General features: G+C 36.9%; 3 protein-coding genes across 15 annotated transcripts in view; 1 reads left to right on the top strand and 2 right to left on the bottom strand.

Annotated features, from left to right (window-relative positions):
- Positions 1 to 1,245: 1,245 nt before the first annotated feature.
- Positions 1,246 to 3,693, bottom strand: LOC135072954 (large ribosomal subunit protein mL46). Its single transcript, XM_063966962.1, has 6 exons — positions 3,546 to 3,693; positions 3,300 to 3,471; positions 2,905 to 3,038; positions 2,462 to 2,604; positions 1,719 to 1,844; positions 1,246 to 1,436 (listed from the first exon to the last, which is right to left on the bottom strand). Exons 1-6 carry the CDS (start codon positions 3,604 to 3,606, stop codon positions 1,290 to 1,292), a joined length of 783 nt encoding a protein of 260 aa, XP_063823032.1. The 5' UTR covers positions 3,607 to 3,693; the 3' UTR covers positions 1,246 to 1,289.
- A 357-nt stretch (positions 3,694 to 4,050) lies between these two features.
- Positions 4,051 to 6,186, top strand: LOC135072600 (large ribosomal subunit protein uL6). 2 transcript variants are annotated; one of them, XM_063966584.1, is made up of 3 exons: positions 4,051 to 4,159; positions 4,369 to 4,617; positions 5,833 to 6,186. In XM_063966584.1, exons 2-3 carry the CDS (start codon positions 4,377 to 4,379, stop codon positions 6,162 to 6,164), a joined length of 573 nt encoding a protein of 190 aa, XP_063822654.1. In that variant the 5' UTR covers positions 4,051 to 4,159; positions 4,369 to 4,376; the 3' UTR covers positions 6,165 to 6,186. The 2 variants fall into 2 exon arrangements, with proteins under 2 accessions (XP_063822654.1, XP_063822655.1); XM_063966585.1 differs by lacking the exon at positions 4,051 to 4,159 and adding an exon at positions 4,173 to 4,279.
- A 1,391-nt stretch (positions 6,187 to 7,577) lies between these two features.
- LOC135072598 (disks large 1 tumor suppressor protein) overlaps positions 7,578 to 15,878 on the bottom strand; it is a 33,655-nt gene continuing 25,354 nt past the window's right edge. For 10 of the 12 annotated variants that reach the window (XM_063966572.1, XM_063966574.1, XM_063966573.1 and 7 more), the window contains 7 exons: positions 15,629 to 15,670; positions 14,086 to 14,154; positions 12,601 to 12,750; positions 12,094 to 12,266; positions 11,548 to 11,657; positions 11,376 to 11,467; positions 7,578 to 10,113 (listed from right to left, as the gene is read on the bottom strand). In XM_063966572.1, coding sequence (XP_063822642.1) covers positions 10,007 to 10,113; positions 11,376 to 11,467; positions 11,548 to 11,657; positions 12,094 to 12,266; positions 12,601 to 12,750; positions 14,086 to 14,154; positions 15,629 to 15,670 — 743 coding nt within the window. In that variant the 3' untranslated portion in view covers positions 7,578 to 10,006. The remainder of the gene's footprint in view (positions 10,114 to 11,375; positions 11,468 to 11,547; positions 11,658 to 12,093; positions 12,267 to 12,600; positions 12,751 to 14,085; positions 14,155 to 15,628; positions 15,671 to 15,878) is intronic. The other 2 variants (XM_063966576.1, XM_063966583.1) reach the window with 1 other exon arrangement.

The raw sequence follows: 15,878 nt of genomic DNA, 5'->3' as shown, positions 1-15,878 counted from the left end.
ATTTTTACAAGCACGTGTATCCAGCCGACGTGTATGCTGCCAAAAATCCGGCAACAAAGCCACGCTGATTCATCCGTACCAGTTAAATAACTGTATTTACTTCTCATGTAAAATTATTTCATGTAACAACAAACGAAAAACAGCTCGCGCTGTTTGTAAACAGGCACAGAACCGAGAAGCCTTGAAGAGTGCAGTCAAACGTGATCCATCCGTGGCTAAACGCAGACCAATTAAGACTCTATACACCAACCAATAAAGACCACACGTGAGCTGCAATTTAGTAGCCATACTCACTTAAAAAAGGCGAACAAATACGGATTTTATTAAACCACTCCTAAGGATCATTTTTGGCCCGCTGGTTAACACCTGGAAAGTTCGGGAACTGAAAATTGTTTACCCGTAAATCACGCCCGTTGTTTGAATAAATTTCTATTTCGATGGCTTACAGCTAAGCGCGCGCGCAGGATTCCCGCTAACAATATTTCTGAGTAAATGAGAGAAATGAAACTGCGCACTTGAGATTTTAAATGTAATAACAAGTTTTAATGGCAGTTCAAATCATAACTCTGACGGCTTTCTCCGCACCAGGAACCGGATTTGGTATGATAATTTTAAGTCAATAATTTAATTTCAGGAACTTTACATCTAATCATAATATTGCTTCGTAATATGCTGAATCTACATAAACAATTTCCCACTTTAGCGGTGCAAATGGCCACTTTATGGGAACTTTTATGAATAAGTATGACTGTCTCGGATTTATCGCTCGTGCTGTTGAGGACAGTCGGCAGCACCTCAACCTACCAAATATTGTCTCAATGGATTTTGAAACTTTTATCAAAGCTATAATGAGTGTCACTCAATGTCAAGGACCAGTCCGCTGTTTGTCAAAGGATTTCGCAATCGTGTAAGTAACAGCTCGCGTAAGATGTACGATTTTAAAATAATTAGTAGCTACTCTTAAAACCTTTACAAAAATATAACCCATGATACTCATCATGACACCTAAATTATTATTAATTTTGAGTGTCCTTATGACTTAAATAATTTAATAATAAAAGTAAAAAACATACCAACCGAATTGAGAACCTCCTTTTTTTGTAGAAGTCGGTTAAAAATCAAACCATTCAATAAATCCACTATTGATTTCGAGAAGAGGGTAATAGTATACAGCGCCATCTGTGATAGATATAACGCACTAAATCGAAGCCCAGCCGATGTGCAAGTGTAAATAAATCCACGCTGTAACTACTTAATTAATTTATTACGACGAACTATTTAATTACAAACTAAAATGTTTCTTCAATCAAAAACTCGTGTACTGATTTCTTATACTTATCGGGCAGCGTATCCATTAGTTCAGTGCGCGTGAGCCAGTTCGCTTTCGCTTTATTTGTTAGCTTACCGCTTTTGTAATTGGCGTAATAAAAGAATACCTGTAAATAAAATAAAAAAACACTGTAAAAATATTTATAACAACATTTTTTTTTAACTTGAATATTGGTGGCATATTTTCATATCTGTGATGACGATACAACACTACTCAGTGAATTAAATATGTACTGTTCCATCACAAAAACGAACATAGTTTTAAGATACTATCAAAAATCATAATCTACTAGGTGTAGGTATTCTATTCTAAATAACTAAACACACTACATTCCTATTTTAACTGAAACATAATCCTGTTTCTAATGGATGATAACCCCATAGCTTACCTTAGCTCCAACTTTTCCATCAATTTCTGAAGGGTATTTATATTTGTAGAAACCACAGGGTGCGTTGGAAACGAACTGCACTTTTAGTTCTGAGCCACAGTGTTCGGAGACTATCCTTTCAGCAGTCTGGAATTATAAATTAATATTAGTTAGAAGGGATAATATAAGCAGACATTTTTAAAATAAACGAGAAATGGCTTTTTTAGTGTATCTGTTACAGTCAAAACTCATTAGTCAAAACCACTTTTGACTAATTATGCCAATAAGTATGCCTTGTCCGCACCAATTGTACAAAGTATGCAATTTTATTAAAATCCAATTTTATTAAACATACCTTGTTGAACATGTCAGAAACACTTTTTTGGATTACAATCTAGATTAAAACTGTATTTATTGTTGGTTGTAAATGTACCTTGTTGATTGTACTCTGTATGTGTTTTTTGTACAAATAAAATAAAAATAAAATAAAATATTTTTTGCAGTCAAAAGTGGTATTGACCAATTATGAGTTTTGTTGACTGAAACATAATTTATTATGGATCATTAAGACTGAGATCTAAGTGAATGGAACCTAGCATTATAGGACTTTGTTTTTGTTCATTTGTAAAGACCCTGACTGCTATATCATCACATTATAAAGTGAGATAATATTACTTTATTTCAAAATTTTCCAGATTTTAAAAAGTTAGATTAATCCTTCAATTATGATGTACTCTGATTGATGCATCTGAATAAACACCTACCTGCCTCAAGGTTTCTCCCTGTGCCCATTTTCCTTGAGGCAACATGTTTTTCTTGTCTTTACCAAGCTCAAGCTCAGTTACTAGAACCAAATGTCTTTGTAGGCACCTCTCTAGTGATGTCTTATCTCCTTTTTTGTCTGCTTCTGGAATGATAAGAAATTCTAGTCAATACTGTGCAAAATAATAAAAATGTAACTTATGTTTGCTACTGAATAATAAATATTGATTGAAATTGCATTTTTTTTTCTCTCTTTATTTGGGACAACAAATATGTAGTTACATTGAGGGCTTATGTATTAAATCTTAACTTAAAAATTGAGTAACAAACCACTACCATTGACCACAGATAGGATCAATAGTAGTATAATGCAGAGCTAGATAATCCAACAAAATTAAACAATGTGTAAGTGGTGTTAGAGCTTATGTGAAAAAATATCATGTACCTGTTTCAATATCAGCAAACTTAAATTGTGCAAACTCTTCGTTAGCTGCATCTTCAAAGTCCTGGGCTGTGATCTTGCTTACTGCATCTAAGTCTACATCAATCGATTCATTTTTAATTAGTTCTGCTTGTATTCTGTAAGGAAAATAATAAATTTCATTGAGACATGAAAATGAGAGTAATGAATATTTCAGGTAGGCTCTATGAGAGCCTCCAACTTTTAATTCCTTTTAATTTTTCAAGCCCAAACATATGTATGTTCAATAAGGACATACATAAGCCCAGCCCATATTTCTTTTACGCTTTTAAACCAAAAACTCTTAAGCATTTTTATTTCTAGACGCTTTTACCTGAGTCTAAATTCATATAATAAAAATAGCTAAAGACAGTACTAACTTATCATTGTCATGTCTAACTTCATGGTCAGACTTATAACTTTTCTCAACTTCCATGGCATACAACATTTCCTTGTATTTCTTTTGCATTTCATTTAGTGGTGGTGTCACCACTGGCAGCCTCTCAATACATACGCCAGTTACAATATCCCATGCAGGCTTGGAGCTCAAACCTGAAATTAGTATTTTAAAACTGAATTCTATTGGTTTCAGAGGTTATATTTATTCAGACTGAAAATGTAAGTACCTTTAGCAAATGTACGCTGGCACAACCTTAACTCGGTTTGAAGTATTAATTTAAAGAACATAATTGTAGCTTTTTATTTCAATTAATTAGAATTTTGTGTATTTATACACTGCAAAACAATCAATAAATTTTAAGGTTATAATTTTGACAATCAATGACATTGACAGCTAACAGCTGTAGTAGCATTTTAATACCGTTATTAAGGTAGTTACCACACTGCATCACGCTCCGCATTGTGGGCTGAAAATCGCTTATAGATTTCAGAAATCTTGTGTTTTTAATGAATAGTTTTAAAAAGACTGTGCCCCATAATACATTTTTGAAATGAAAAGTCTGAGTAATGGTACCAAATCGTAGTAACAAATAAATATTTTTTCTTTCTTTCTAATGAATACTAAATTTTTCAGTAATCTAAAGAGCTTATTCAAAATCAATCACACGTCAGTGAAACCAATAACCATTTTTTAAATTCGTAACTAAAATGTTAAAAATATCGTTATAACATATTTTAAAAATTAGGTTATTTCAATATTTCTGAACGGAATCTTGATTTCCATCATTTTTATTTACTGGCAACATTTCTCAGCCTTTTCCGGCTTCTTGTGTCAAAGAAAGTAGGTGATTTTGTTTTGAAAAAATCCATGTTAATCGTATGAAAATAGTAAAATATTGATGATTTAGTTACTACACAGTGCGATTGATATTGTTTCACTACAGTGTTAATTTATATTTCTGTAAATAATCCTTCCTAAGTTTATTTCCAAGTTGTCAAACTTAAAGGTTAGCTATCAATCAACAGAACCTTACTATTTTGTATTTTTAGGCCTCACCATGAAGCAAATCGTTGCTAACCAAAAGGTGAAGATCCCTGATGGGCTCACAGTTCACGTTAAGTCGCGGCTGGTGACAGTGAAAGGCCCGCGCGGTGTGTTGAAAAGGAACTTCAAGCACTTGGCTGTGGACATTCGCATGGTGAATCCACGGCTCCTCAAAGTAGAGAAATGGTTCGGCTCAAAGAAAGAGCTCGCTGCTGTCAGGACAGTCTGCTCACACGTTGAAAACATGATCAAAGGTAAGAAGCTACAAACATAACCAGTGAACCACAGTGAATTCCAAGTTCTATGGTATAGGAGACTTATCTGAACAGTTTTTAGTTATAATGTACAAGATACTTTGCCTATGAACTGATGTGACGCCCCTTTTGCCCTATTTCAGTTGCCAAACAAAACTCATTTTTAGTACCTAGGTTAGGTGCTATTATAACCAATAAACCTAGGTCGAAGTTGGAAGCTATTGTTTAAATAGCACACTAATATTCAGGTTATGCTGATTTATGTAACAAAACATGATTATTTAAACACTATTTACTTCTAGTAGTATGAGTATACATAGTTTATATTTGTGGTACTGTTGGGGCATCTTTATTGTAGTACCCATGTGTGAAAGACTATTAATTCCACTACTTAACTTTGGGCATATCCTTAGAGATAAATTATTTTTGTGTGCAAGGCAAATCAGTTCATTTTGGAAAACCTTGGGTGAGGCCTTTGTCTAGCAGTGGATGTCATTTGGCTGAAACAAACAAAGGGAAATGTCTTTGAAACTTTCCCAGAAAATAAATTATGCCTGTTTTCTAACACTGTTCTGTATGAAAATAGCTGTATCTTCTAGTGCTTTTAAAACAGTTCTGTAACAATCTATTGGGAACATTGATTGATTGTTGTAACTCCATGTAAATAGAAATAAATAAATAAGTAGACCATTCTATCACTAATATCTAGTCGATTTGTTACTTACATTAACTTATTGTTCAAACTATGCAACCTGCAAGTAGTGAAAAACTGACAAATATTACTTGAGTTTGTAGTGATAGGACTAAGCTATGTTTAGTCTATTGAATTTTTTTTACTTATATCAGTACTCCATGTCAAGATTAGTTTATGAGGAATAACATGTTACATTTGAGTTTTTCCTTATTTTATCATTCGTTCGTTCGTTCATTTTCAGCCAAATGACGTCCACTGCTGGACAAAGGCCTCCCCCAAGGTTTTCCACAATGAACGGTCCTGCGCTCCATGCGCTATGGCGGGGCACATAGCTCGTAGAGACGGTGGCCGTTGGGGCAGGAAAGTTCTCGAGTGGCGACCACGGGCTGGAAGACGTAGCGTGGGCAGGCCTCCTACTAGGTGGACCGACGATCTGGTGAAGGTCGCGGGAAGAGCCTGGATGCGGGCAGCGCAGGACCTTATTTTATACCTACTTTAAATTTTATTGTTTATTGTTATAGGTGTGACCAAGGGTTTCCAGTACAAGATGCGTGCAGTATACGCTCACTTCCCCATCAACTGTGTAACCACTGAAGGCAACTCAATCATTGAAATCCGTAACTTCCTTGGTGAGAAATACATCAGAAGGGTAAAGATGGCACCTGGTGTGACCGTCGTCAACTCACCCAAACAAAAAGATGAGCTGATCATCGAAGGAAACTCATTGGAAGATGTCTCCAGCTCTGCAGCTCTCATCCAACAGTCAACCACCGTCAAGAACAAGGATATCCGAAAATTCTTAGACGGTCTTTATGTTTCTGAAAAAACAACTGTTGTTATGGATGAAATATAAGGAATTTTGATAACATCTTAAATATTTGTTTTATTTACTTGGCAAAGAGCTATTTGATGACTACCTAAGTCTATAAACAGTCATCATGATCAGATTTTTTTTATAAAACTCAAAAACAATAAAAATAATTTCCATACGGTTTTCATATCTGTGTGCTTACCATGAGTTTATGTTAGGTGTGCCCTCTAGTCTTAGTAGTATGGTTGTTTTGTCCGGTCCCGGACTACTGATACTTATAAAGTTTCATTAGTACGGTTATGACGTCTAACCGAACTAATGAGACTATCTGTAGTTCTGTTAGTGGTGGAAGAAACCATAGAAATAAGATTTTTCGCTAAGAAAAACAGCTTTTACTTAAGTTACAAATCCTTTTTCACTATTAAAAGAATCGTTTCATAATACTTTTTGTGTTATTTTTGTTTTTAACATCGTTAACCGGACTACTGATACTAATAAAGTTTCATTAGTTCAGTTAGTAACTCTGACGCACTCGCTAGCGAGCACTCCTAACGTAAACTCATGGTATACAGGATGTCTCAAAATTTAGTGTCAAGCCGAAGCCCAGAGGTAGAGCATCACTAGGGCTATATCCAAATCATCGTGACTTGACAGTTTTTTCGGGTTATGATTTTTTTACAACATACAGGATTTTAGTTAACAGCATTCGTGTTATGGATGTTAAATACCTACTTCTGAATCAGCTAGGCCTAGTATTCATCTAATAATAATAAAAAAATCAGGCATGTAACTTGACTATTCGCGCCACTGACCAAAAGTGCCTAAGCACAGAAAAAACAATCAACCCGAAAACTCAAAAATTGCGGAACATACACGGGGGTGATTTGGATAGCCCTAGTGATGCTCTACTTCTGGGCTTCGGCATGACACTTTTTGGGACACTGTATATGCACTATGCTAGATGTCGATCGCGGGTTCGATTCCTGCACAGTACAAACATTTGTGTGTATGCTATGTGCATATGAACTATTAAATGTGTTAAAATGTTTGTAATGGTCTGGTGTTCAAGAAAATTAATAAACAAATACATTTATAGCCTGGTAAAGTACAAGTTAGTTTAGGACTAGATGGCGTTATTTATATAATTTGTTCATCTATTTGGTGAGAGGGAGTCTGGGACATTGCAAATTAATTCCCAGTTGCCCCCAAATGGTGACGACATTGGGATTATTAACCCTCGGGGAGGGGGGCGACCCCCTATTGTTTTTTCGAAATTGGCCACACATTTCAAAGGAAATTTTTGAAATCAGCATAAAGTTAACTCTTGTAGTGCCGTACGTTTATTGGGTATGCTAAGTACGTTTTAATTTCTGCTTTCTCAGACTGAATTCGATTTCAGGCTGGCTGGCCTACTTTGCCTTAAAAATAAAAGGAAGATGTAAAGAAACAACAATAGAATTTTCAACGTAAATAATTTTATTCAAACTATTCTATTGAACATCACTAACTCATAAACACTGTACATCTGCAAATATGGGTATTCTGGTGTGTTAAAAGTTAACTAGATAAAAATACATTAATTACACTTAAATATACACAGATTAACACGCTCGATTAATTAAATAAGGTACCTACTTAGACAATAAAATAAATAGCTATTAAAATAAACCATTCTCAATAAAATATTGTTAATACACAAGTGTATAAACTTAAACAAAATTAATAATATTATTTACACAATTAAAATTTAGTCTAAGAATCACAACCAGCTTATTAGATACTTATATTGTTTTCCAATAAAAATAAATCGACCAAAACAATAATATGACGATATAGGTCATTTTGTATGTCTAAAAAATCTTTGGTACCTACCTCATTTACTTGGATTGTAAGTTAAGTCAAGCTAGTCGTGATTCCAGACCTAGCAAATTTGCCTATTATTCAAAATAATTGTTGTCATGCATAAGATAATTAAAACACAACATAATTTCAGACTACCCTTGCAACTTTCATTATTATTTTAAGTACATATAAACGCTTTACACAAATCATCTTTAATAAAAAGTGCATAAAACCACTATAAAATTAAGTACATAATAAGTTTATTTATATTGAAGAACAGCAATAAAATGTGACAAATAATATTTATTTGGGTATGCACTAAAAAGAATAACTTGATGTAACAGCAATACACAATCTTAAGCTTTACATGCTCGCGTCTAGCGCCATATTTGCAGATGGGCACTCTCATTATTCCGTAAGAAAATAAAATTCTCAATAAATAAATGTCAAACACTATTAAATTGGTGAGACATTTCACACCATATAACACAATTGCTTACTATAAAAATGATCAACAAACAACTTTGCACCTCATCTAACGTGTCAAGGGGATATCGGTGTGCAGAACATGTCATGAGATTCAATGGTTACGATATAGATTGCCGCTTGAGCAAATAATCCTGAATATGTACGGTCGAAAGCACGTCAACCTAAAACAAAATGACGAATTTCCTTAATCAATTTGGAACTCTATGTCTTAATTATAAGGGTCAAACTAGATTGAGGAAATTCGATATTATATTACAGGTTGATGTGCTGTCCACTGTGTCTTAGCCTAGCAATGCGTCAGGTGGGTCCGGCTACGCAGCGTCATACAATATACAACTAGTAGGTAGGTATATTAGCAAATACATCACCGGTGCACCGTGATTCGTCACATACGATAACTTCACTATTCGTATATAATATTAAACTCTTAATGCTGACGAAGATTCAAAATGTATCTAGCAACCTGAGTAAATTAACATGAATTATATCATTTTTTAAATTTATTCAATATACAATAAATTTACATAGTTAATTGAAGCACAATAGTGGATCGTGACAAATAATTAAAATAATAGGTACATCGCATACGGCCGCCACTAGATAATATTTGCACATTAAACGTAAAGCATCTACAGTGAATGCGTAATAATATCTTTCTGGTCAACAATTTCACATGTGAAAATTTACATTAAGTTTAGAAGTTCAAATAATCTCTTAAGCTAAACAAACTCGGATAGGGTGTCTATCAAGCGTTTATTTAGTAAAATCTGATTTAATAAATAAGTCGACTCCTTAACATCACATGACTATCTAACGAGCGGGCGCGCACCGCTCGCTACCAACGATATTGCTTATGTCGCCTAGTCTACTTGTGACCGACTTACGCGCGCTACCGGGTCACTATCGGCGGGCAGGGCGGAAGACGACTGGGTACTTCCAAGCTGAACACGTAACATCTAAAGGTCGCGCCAGTTCACCACCCTCCGTGTAGGCGTGGCCAAATGCATGCTATCTCTGTTATCTAATGAAGTGTTAGAAAGAGATGACGAGCGCAGTTAATATCAGGTCTAATTTAAGGCGAAGTTTTGTGAACTTTAAACCTTCATTAACCTTATTAGAGTAAAAAAGACGATGTAAATAACACACCCGAATAGTTTTAAACATTAGATTTGTGACTATAAATTTTATGACATAAAAATGACTGGCTAGCGCAATCCTAAGTACACGCGTTACTAATCAGCGATATTGCTCCTATAGGACGCAGGGATCACGAGTCTTCCGCCCTACTCGCGGGTGCAGTGGTAACAAATCGGGTCTACTCCGTGACTCGACATCCGTACTTTGCCTCTCGCTGTCTAAGGCAGTGATTTGCGTACCCAGGGACGGAGTATGCCCCTAATCTACAAAATTTCTTGTCTAAGAGCGAGGGTTCTAAAAAAAATGTATGTCCCTGGGTAGTGTTGTCACATACGGGTACCGTTTCACAGAGTGGGCCCAGGGACGCGTGAACTGGAGGCACTATAAAGGTAGTTCAGTCGCGGTATGGCACGGGCTCACAGCGGCTCGCGGCGCGGCACCCACACTGAGGGCCCGCTCTCCGCCGTTATCACCGTCTTCACCTTCGCGTAGATCTCCTCAGGCGTGTCGCCCGTCACCACCGCTGCAAACGGAACGAGTTATAGATTGTAGAGATGAGACGTATTTACTAGAACAGATCCACACACTAGGTATTTTACAGTACTATGCGGCACCTGTTCCAATTTTTTAAATACTTGATCCACCTAGTATTTTATAAATTACACGATTTCCGACCCTACCATCAAAGTAATAGAGGTTATTATTGCGTAATCCGTAGTCGTGTATTACGCGCACCTAGTATTTCTCGCTAAGCTTATGTGCGAACGTAAAGATTCACTCCGTCTCTGTCTGACCAAACAAATTTGAGCGTGATGAAGCAAACGCACACAAACGTAGTCAAACCATATTCATGTAAATAAGAAAAAATATGTAAATATTTTTATGAAATTGATATCTTTTAAATACGCCAACTTTTAAGTTGACAGTCCTATGCCTGTTAATGTATGAAGGGAGGAATTATTATTCAATTTGAAATTGCATTATGCATACTACGGTTGTATCTTTAAAAAAATGTATTTTAAAGTCATATTACGTGGATTAGTCCACACTAGTTGCGTCAAGTATGCTAAATTACTACATACTAGGTGGAATAGGTATTTGGATCGAGTATTAATAAATACTAGGAATAGGTGCACTTAGTATCAAATTTACCTAGTATAACCCATCTCTAATAGATTGTAGAATGTGTGTTACGTCATTTGAATTCACCTACTGAACTGCCTTTTATGCCTGCAGATGGCTAATCTGGATAATGCTGCTGGTAGGGCAGTGGTTCTTAACCTTTAAGTCATGAGGGACCATTTTACCAAATTTCTGTCTTGTCAGGGACCACGGAAGGTTAGACAAACTTCGTGGGTGTATAGGTAAGGTCATTTTGAGAATAAGAATACTTTTTTTAAAACCTATGAAAGCGGAGGTCGATTTCTCGCCTACTGTGCGCCGTTTGCGTTGTGTTGACTCATCGCGTCACATCAATTGTTTCTTACGATGTCTTCGCGGACCACTTGGAATGCCTCCAGGGACCACCAGTGGTCCGCGGACCACCGGTTAAGAACCACTGTGGTAGGGTAGTCTGGCTAGGTTAGGGAAGCCTATCGGCACACTATAGTGTTGTGTCAGGGAATGGAACATTGTATATGTCACGTGATTAATGTTAACGCCCCGTGGTTTTGTTTTGGAAAAATAAAGTGCTAAATGAAAAATTTTACGACATGATCAGGGCGACTTTCATAATTTAGTTTCTGTATGAGCATGAGAAGTCATGTAACTGCTTTGAATACATACCAGTGAAATATTCAGCAAATTCCTGCTCCATTTTTAGGGCGCGTTCGTAAGTTTTCTTCGCTTGTTCTTCGGTCATTCGCTTATTCATTTCCCTGTTGAAAAAATATCCACCGTCAGGTAAATAAACTTTAGATAGCTGTATAATAATAACACATGAAGTAATTATACTTACATTATTGACTCTACGCTCTTTGGTTTTATAAATATGGCAATGGGATACAGTTGCGCCACCTGCAGTCTTTTGATGGCGTTCCCGCTAACGTCCAAAATGCAATGCTTGCCCTGGAACAAACATAAAATACTCATTTTGATGGTTTCTCGTCCTTGCAGGTTAAAAGATTAAACATTACACAGATAAGACGCTGCATTTTTTCGTTGAATAGTGTTGCGTAACTGTCGATAGTGATATCAAAACTATTAATGATATCAGATTTTAAACTTCGCGTTCCATTTCAACTAAAATAGAGAAACACGGAGCAGCCGAAACGTCAAACCTTGAGTACATACATTTCATATGTAACTCATTTCAAAATGTCGCGTTGAGACCCATGTTTCTCTATTCAGGATATCGATAAACAGTTTTCAAACTATCGATAGATTCCGATTACGTGCTGCACCGCATGTCACACTTTCTAGGAAGACATGGAATTGTAACTACCTAAGATAGTCTATCTTCTACCTCAAAATGAAAGTAACTGAACCGCAACTAGTTATTTACCTTCTCGGCGACTTCCCGGACTGAGGCCACTGACGTCCCGTACAGGTTGTCGTTGTACTGGCCGGCCTCGATGAACAGATGGTTCTGTATGTCGCGCTCCATCTGCTCCCGGCTCGCGACGAAGTGGTAATCGCGCCCGTCTACTTCGTAGTCGCGTCGCGGCCGCGTCGTGTCTGGAAACACGAGTTTATTGGGTTGCTAGTTTTTATCGGGTTTCCCTAAAAAATCTGGGAGTTTTTTTTTTGAGGACAGGGTATAGGGATTTTATTATACTACAAATACGGAAAACATCTAACAATGATCTTTTAACTTTGCAATTAAAGTAAGTGAACATAAATATGGAGATATTAGACAATTAGGTGTGAAAGCTATTCAACTTTATTTGTTTGCAAAATTGAAATTTTTCTCTGCGCGCAGAGTTCTATAGTCTGAAATAATATTAATAATAGATTTTGTAAAGTTCAAAAGAGATTTGTGAATTGGGATTTTACAAATACGGATACTCACGTGGTACGCAGCTGCCGAACTTGTCAGGGAACTCGGATATCAGGTCATCGTTTATCCTGTCCTTGAGCGGGCCCAGAATGATCACGGGCCGCGTGTAACTGATCGTCAACTGCTGGACCGTCTCATACGACAACACAGTCTCGTCTTGGCCTGCAAACCACCACATAATGCATCTATCACTTCTATTTACATCGCTCACTCAGTGACCTCTAAACTAATCATCTCTCTGCTCTATGACTGATATGTCTATGGAATTTTCTGAGACTTGTCATTAAAGAATTCACAGAACCCGCTACCGTTTGCATTAAATGTATATGAAACTCGTCAACTAGGTGCGATGAGTGCCCAACATTCTATCAGCGTGCAGTCTTAGTGCTATCGTTACCTGGTTATGCTATTTGTACAAAGTGAACACCAAAGAGCATTCAGTTAATGTGGACTATTATTCGTTCGATGGCAAAGCTTTGTATAGCCACTCGAATAAGTGAACGGTAAAATATAGCGCACGCTATACCTAATAATGTAGACAACTCTTCAGTAATTTGTGCTAATATTACAAATGTTTAATTATATCATAAGAATACAAATTTTACAATAAAGAAAATAATACTAAGTCACAATAGTAATGCAAGCAACTTTACGATTGCAAGGTCAATCATCTATGGTGTACGTAAATTATAAAATTCTAACAAGAAACTATTTTGTACTTTTACTTTAGTGTCAATATTACAATCTAAGTTATTTATCTGCCTCTAAAAGCTAGCACGATGTTCTTGGATATCACATGCTTTACAAACTATTACAACGTCCATCTTTAATGTGAGCCAGAATCAAGTAATCGCTGACGCGCATCCGCAACTATTCTGTCATATCAAAACGTACTGGAGTGCGGCCCGACGATTACTCGAATCCGGCGGTAGCTGTACAATGCTTTAGAACAAAAACGTGTAATAAGCGAATGTACACAGTATACCAGCGGTCTGCTATGCGGTAAAGTAACAGCTCCCCACTAAACATCCGAAGCGACAAAACTAACTAAAAATAAACCAGCACAGCGTTCTGAAAACTGAAAACAAGCTCGTATGAAGTATGTCGTGAGGTCGTGAGTCGGACGCCGGCATGCGTGGCGACTAGTGGCGACTAGTGGCGCCTAGTGGCGAGGCGTGCGGTGCTGCCGAGTGCTTCCAGTGCCGCCGCCGGACATCGCCGCGCCCGGGCCGGGTCAGCGCGTGTGATACACAATTTTGAAACATGATCCAAACTTTCGTGAGCTCGATGATAACTTTCGAGTGCGCAGAGCTATTAGAATCGACGCGTTGTATGAATTAAAAACGACTGAACATAAAGAAAGTATGACAAATAATTATAAAACTGGAGTGTTATTGAAATGAAAACTACGTTTCTAATTGATGATCATAACCAGAATGCGGGAGGTAAGGTATCGGCTACGGCACTCGCAAGCTACGCCTCACTCCCAAAACTTACTCTCGTCCTCGAGATAAATGAGCGTTATCTCCTCCATCATGGGAAGTTCCACTCGATACAAGATTTCCCCTACACGTAGAAAAATTAACGTTACATAAATTTATAAAATATTCTGCGATGTGGATGCGGTCCGTCGATGGACGCGGAACTGGCAATAACTCAGTAATGAACGACAGGGGGTGACATAATGGAGAAGGTACAACGTTCCCGCGTGGATGTTCGTTAGCGGTCACGGTTCGTTAGCAGCTCGCTACAATCATGAATAGCGCTTGAGAACATAAAGAGCAAATAAAAATACTGTATCGTTGATAACAGATGGATGTTAACATACGTTGGCACGGAAGGCAACTAGAAGCACGAGACGGCGGCCGAATGTGTTCCAAACCATACCGTGTGCTCGCTGCGACCCATTCATAGTCAACATATACTACACGTGGAACACCAACTCATATCGCCTAAGCTGTCGCCTCACAACCTTGTTCCCTACATAAAGAAGGCACTGACAAAAGGCCATTGTACACCATTCATCTGTGTTAGGAAAACATTAGTATAAAGAGGTATGAAGAATGTATGGTTTTTTGGTGGCGATGTAACTTTTTCTCGAAAAATGTTCGTTGGAAGTGTTGGAACCTACTAATTTTCGAGTGTGAGATCATACTTTAGTAGGTACCTCGCACTCAAAACTTCAAAACTTGGTGGTGTAAAATGCCCAATTTTATTTTTTCTCATTGCAAGTGTTATTCAAAGTTAAAGTAAATTACTACTCTATTGACATTTCGACTAATCGAAAAATTTAGATTTAAGAAAATAATACGAAATAAATGACTATTAAAGACCGGATTAAAAATTAAGAGAGATATTTTTGAAAACTAAGATTTAACGAAACAGAGTTGTGAGGCATTAGAGGCTTTGACAAAATAAAATTAGAACTATCTAACACACATAGTAATGATTTACATAGCTTGTCATCGAGTCGCCCACATCATATTATCCAACAAGCGACATTTTATGCTGATACTGGATAATATTCTAAACCTATATAAATAGGCATCACCATGCTTCTTCATATACACTACAAGCGGTAATCATTTACTCACACATATCCGATACAGTTTGTATGGGAATGAATACACGGGGGAGATATCGACTACATACTGGGTTCATTGTGGTCAGAAACTTAATTAAAATCTAAACATGGTAACATTTTCAATATATGTACTTTAATACTTTTAAATGATGAGGTAGCACGAACACTCTTGGTACAGTATCTATATTATCATCGGATAATGGTGTTAGCCTACCCACATAGACGCGATATGTCAAGCACAGATACCTGGTAAGTATAGAGCGCAATTTCCTACGTCCGTGAGACATAGTACTGTGGTTAGACAAGCAGATAGCTCCGATATAAAACACCTAACTCTGAATACAGTGGTTATTAGCAGCCGCATGAAAAAAAACTGCGTAATGTAATGACCTACGTACAGTAAACAGCAAAATAGCGAATGTAATAAGAATTTAAGAATACAGGGTGTGCACTTACCGTCCGCGTTTGCATCCTCTTGCGTGTAGCAAAGCATGAAAGCTGTAACAAAATTATTTTATTAATATGCCGTGTGCTCGGCAGTATGAAAGCGACGGTTTGTGTTATGTTGACACAGACGCCTCTGTGGATTGTATATTCATGAGTGTTATTCACGTTTTATTTTGAATGAATTGAAATTATACTATACTGTAAGTTAGTCCATATGTAATTATACTTTAAATATAAGCGCTTGTGTACTTATGTGAAC

This window comes from Ostrinia nubilalis, chromosome 6, assembly GCF_963855985.1.
Source record: "Ostrinia nubilalis chromosome 6, ilOstNubi1.1, whole genome shotgun sequence".
Taxonomy (NCBI): domain Eukaryota; kingdom Metazoa; phylum Arthropoda; class Insecta; order Lepidoptera; family Crambidae; genus Ostrinia; species Ostrinia nubilalis.
Note: the sequence above shows the minus strand (reverse complement) of the source record. Positions and strands in the feature narration are given on the sequence as shown.

Excerpts from the sequence above, each read along its gene's own strand:
- LOC135072954 (XM_063966962.1), bottom strand. The coding sequence starts at position 3,606 with ATGTTCTTTAAATTAATACTTCAAACCGAGTTAAGGTTGTGCCAGCGT. Across the intron at positions 3,039-3,299 it reads GTTAGACATGACAATGATAA|AATACAAGCAGAACTAATTA; the intron begins GTTAGTACTGTC and ends TTTTCCTTACAG. Across the intron at positions 1,845-2,461 it reads AGGGAGAAACCTTGAGGCAG|ACTGCTGAAAGGATAGTCTC; the intron begins GTAGGTGTTTAT and ends TTATAATTCCAG.
- LOC135072600 (XM_063966584.1), top strand. The coding sequence starts at position 4,377 with ATGAAGCAAATCGTTGCTAACCAAAAGGTGAAGATCCCTGATGGGCTC. Across the intron at positions 4,618-5,832 it reads CGTTGAAAACATGATCAAAG|GTGTGACCAAGGGTTTCCAG; the intron begins GTAAGAAGCTAC and ends TTATTGTTATAG.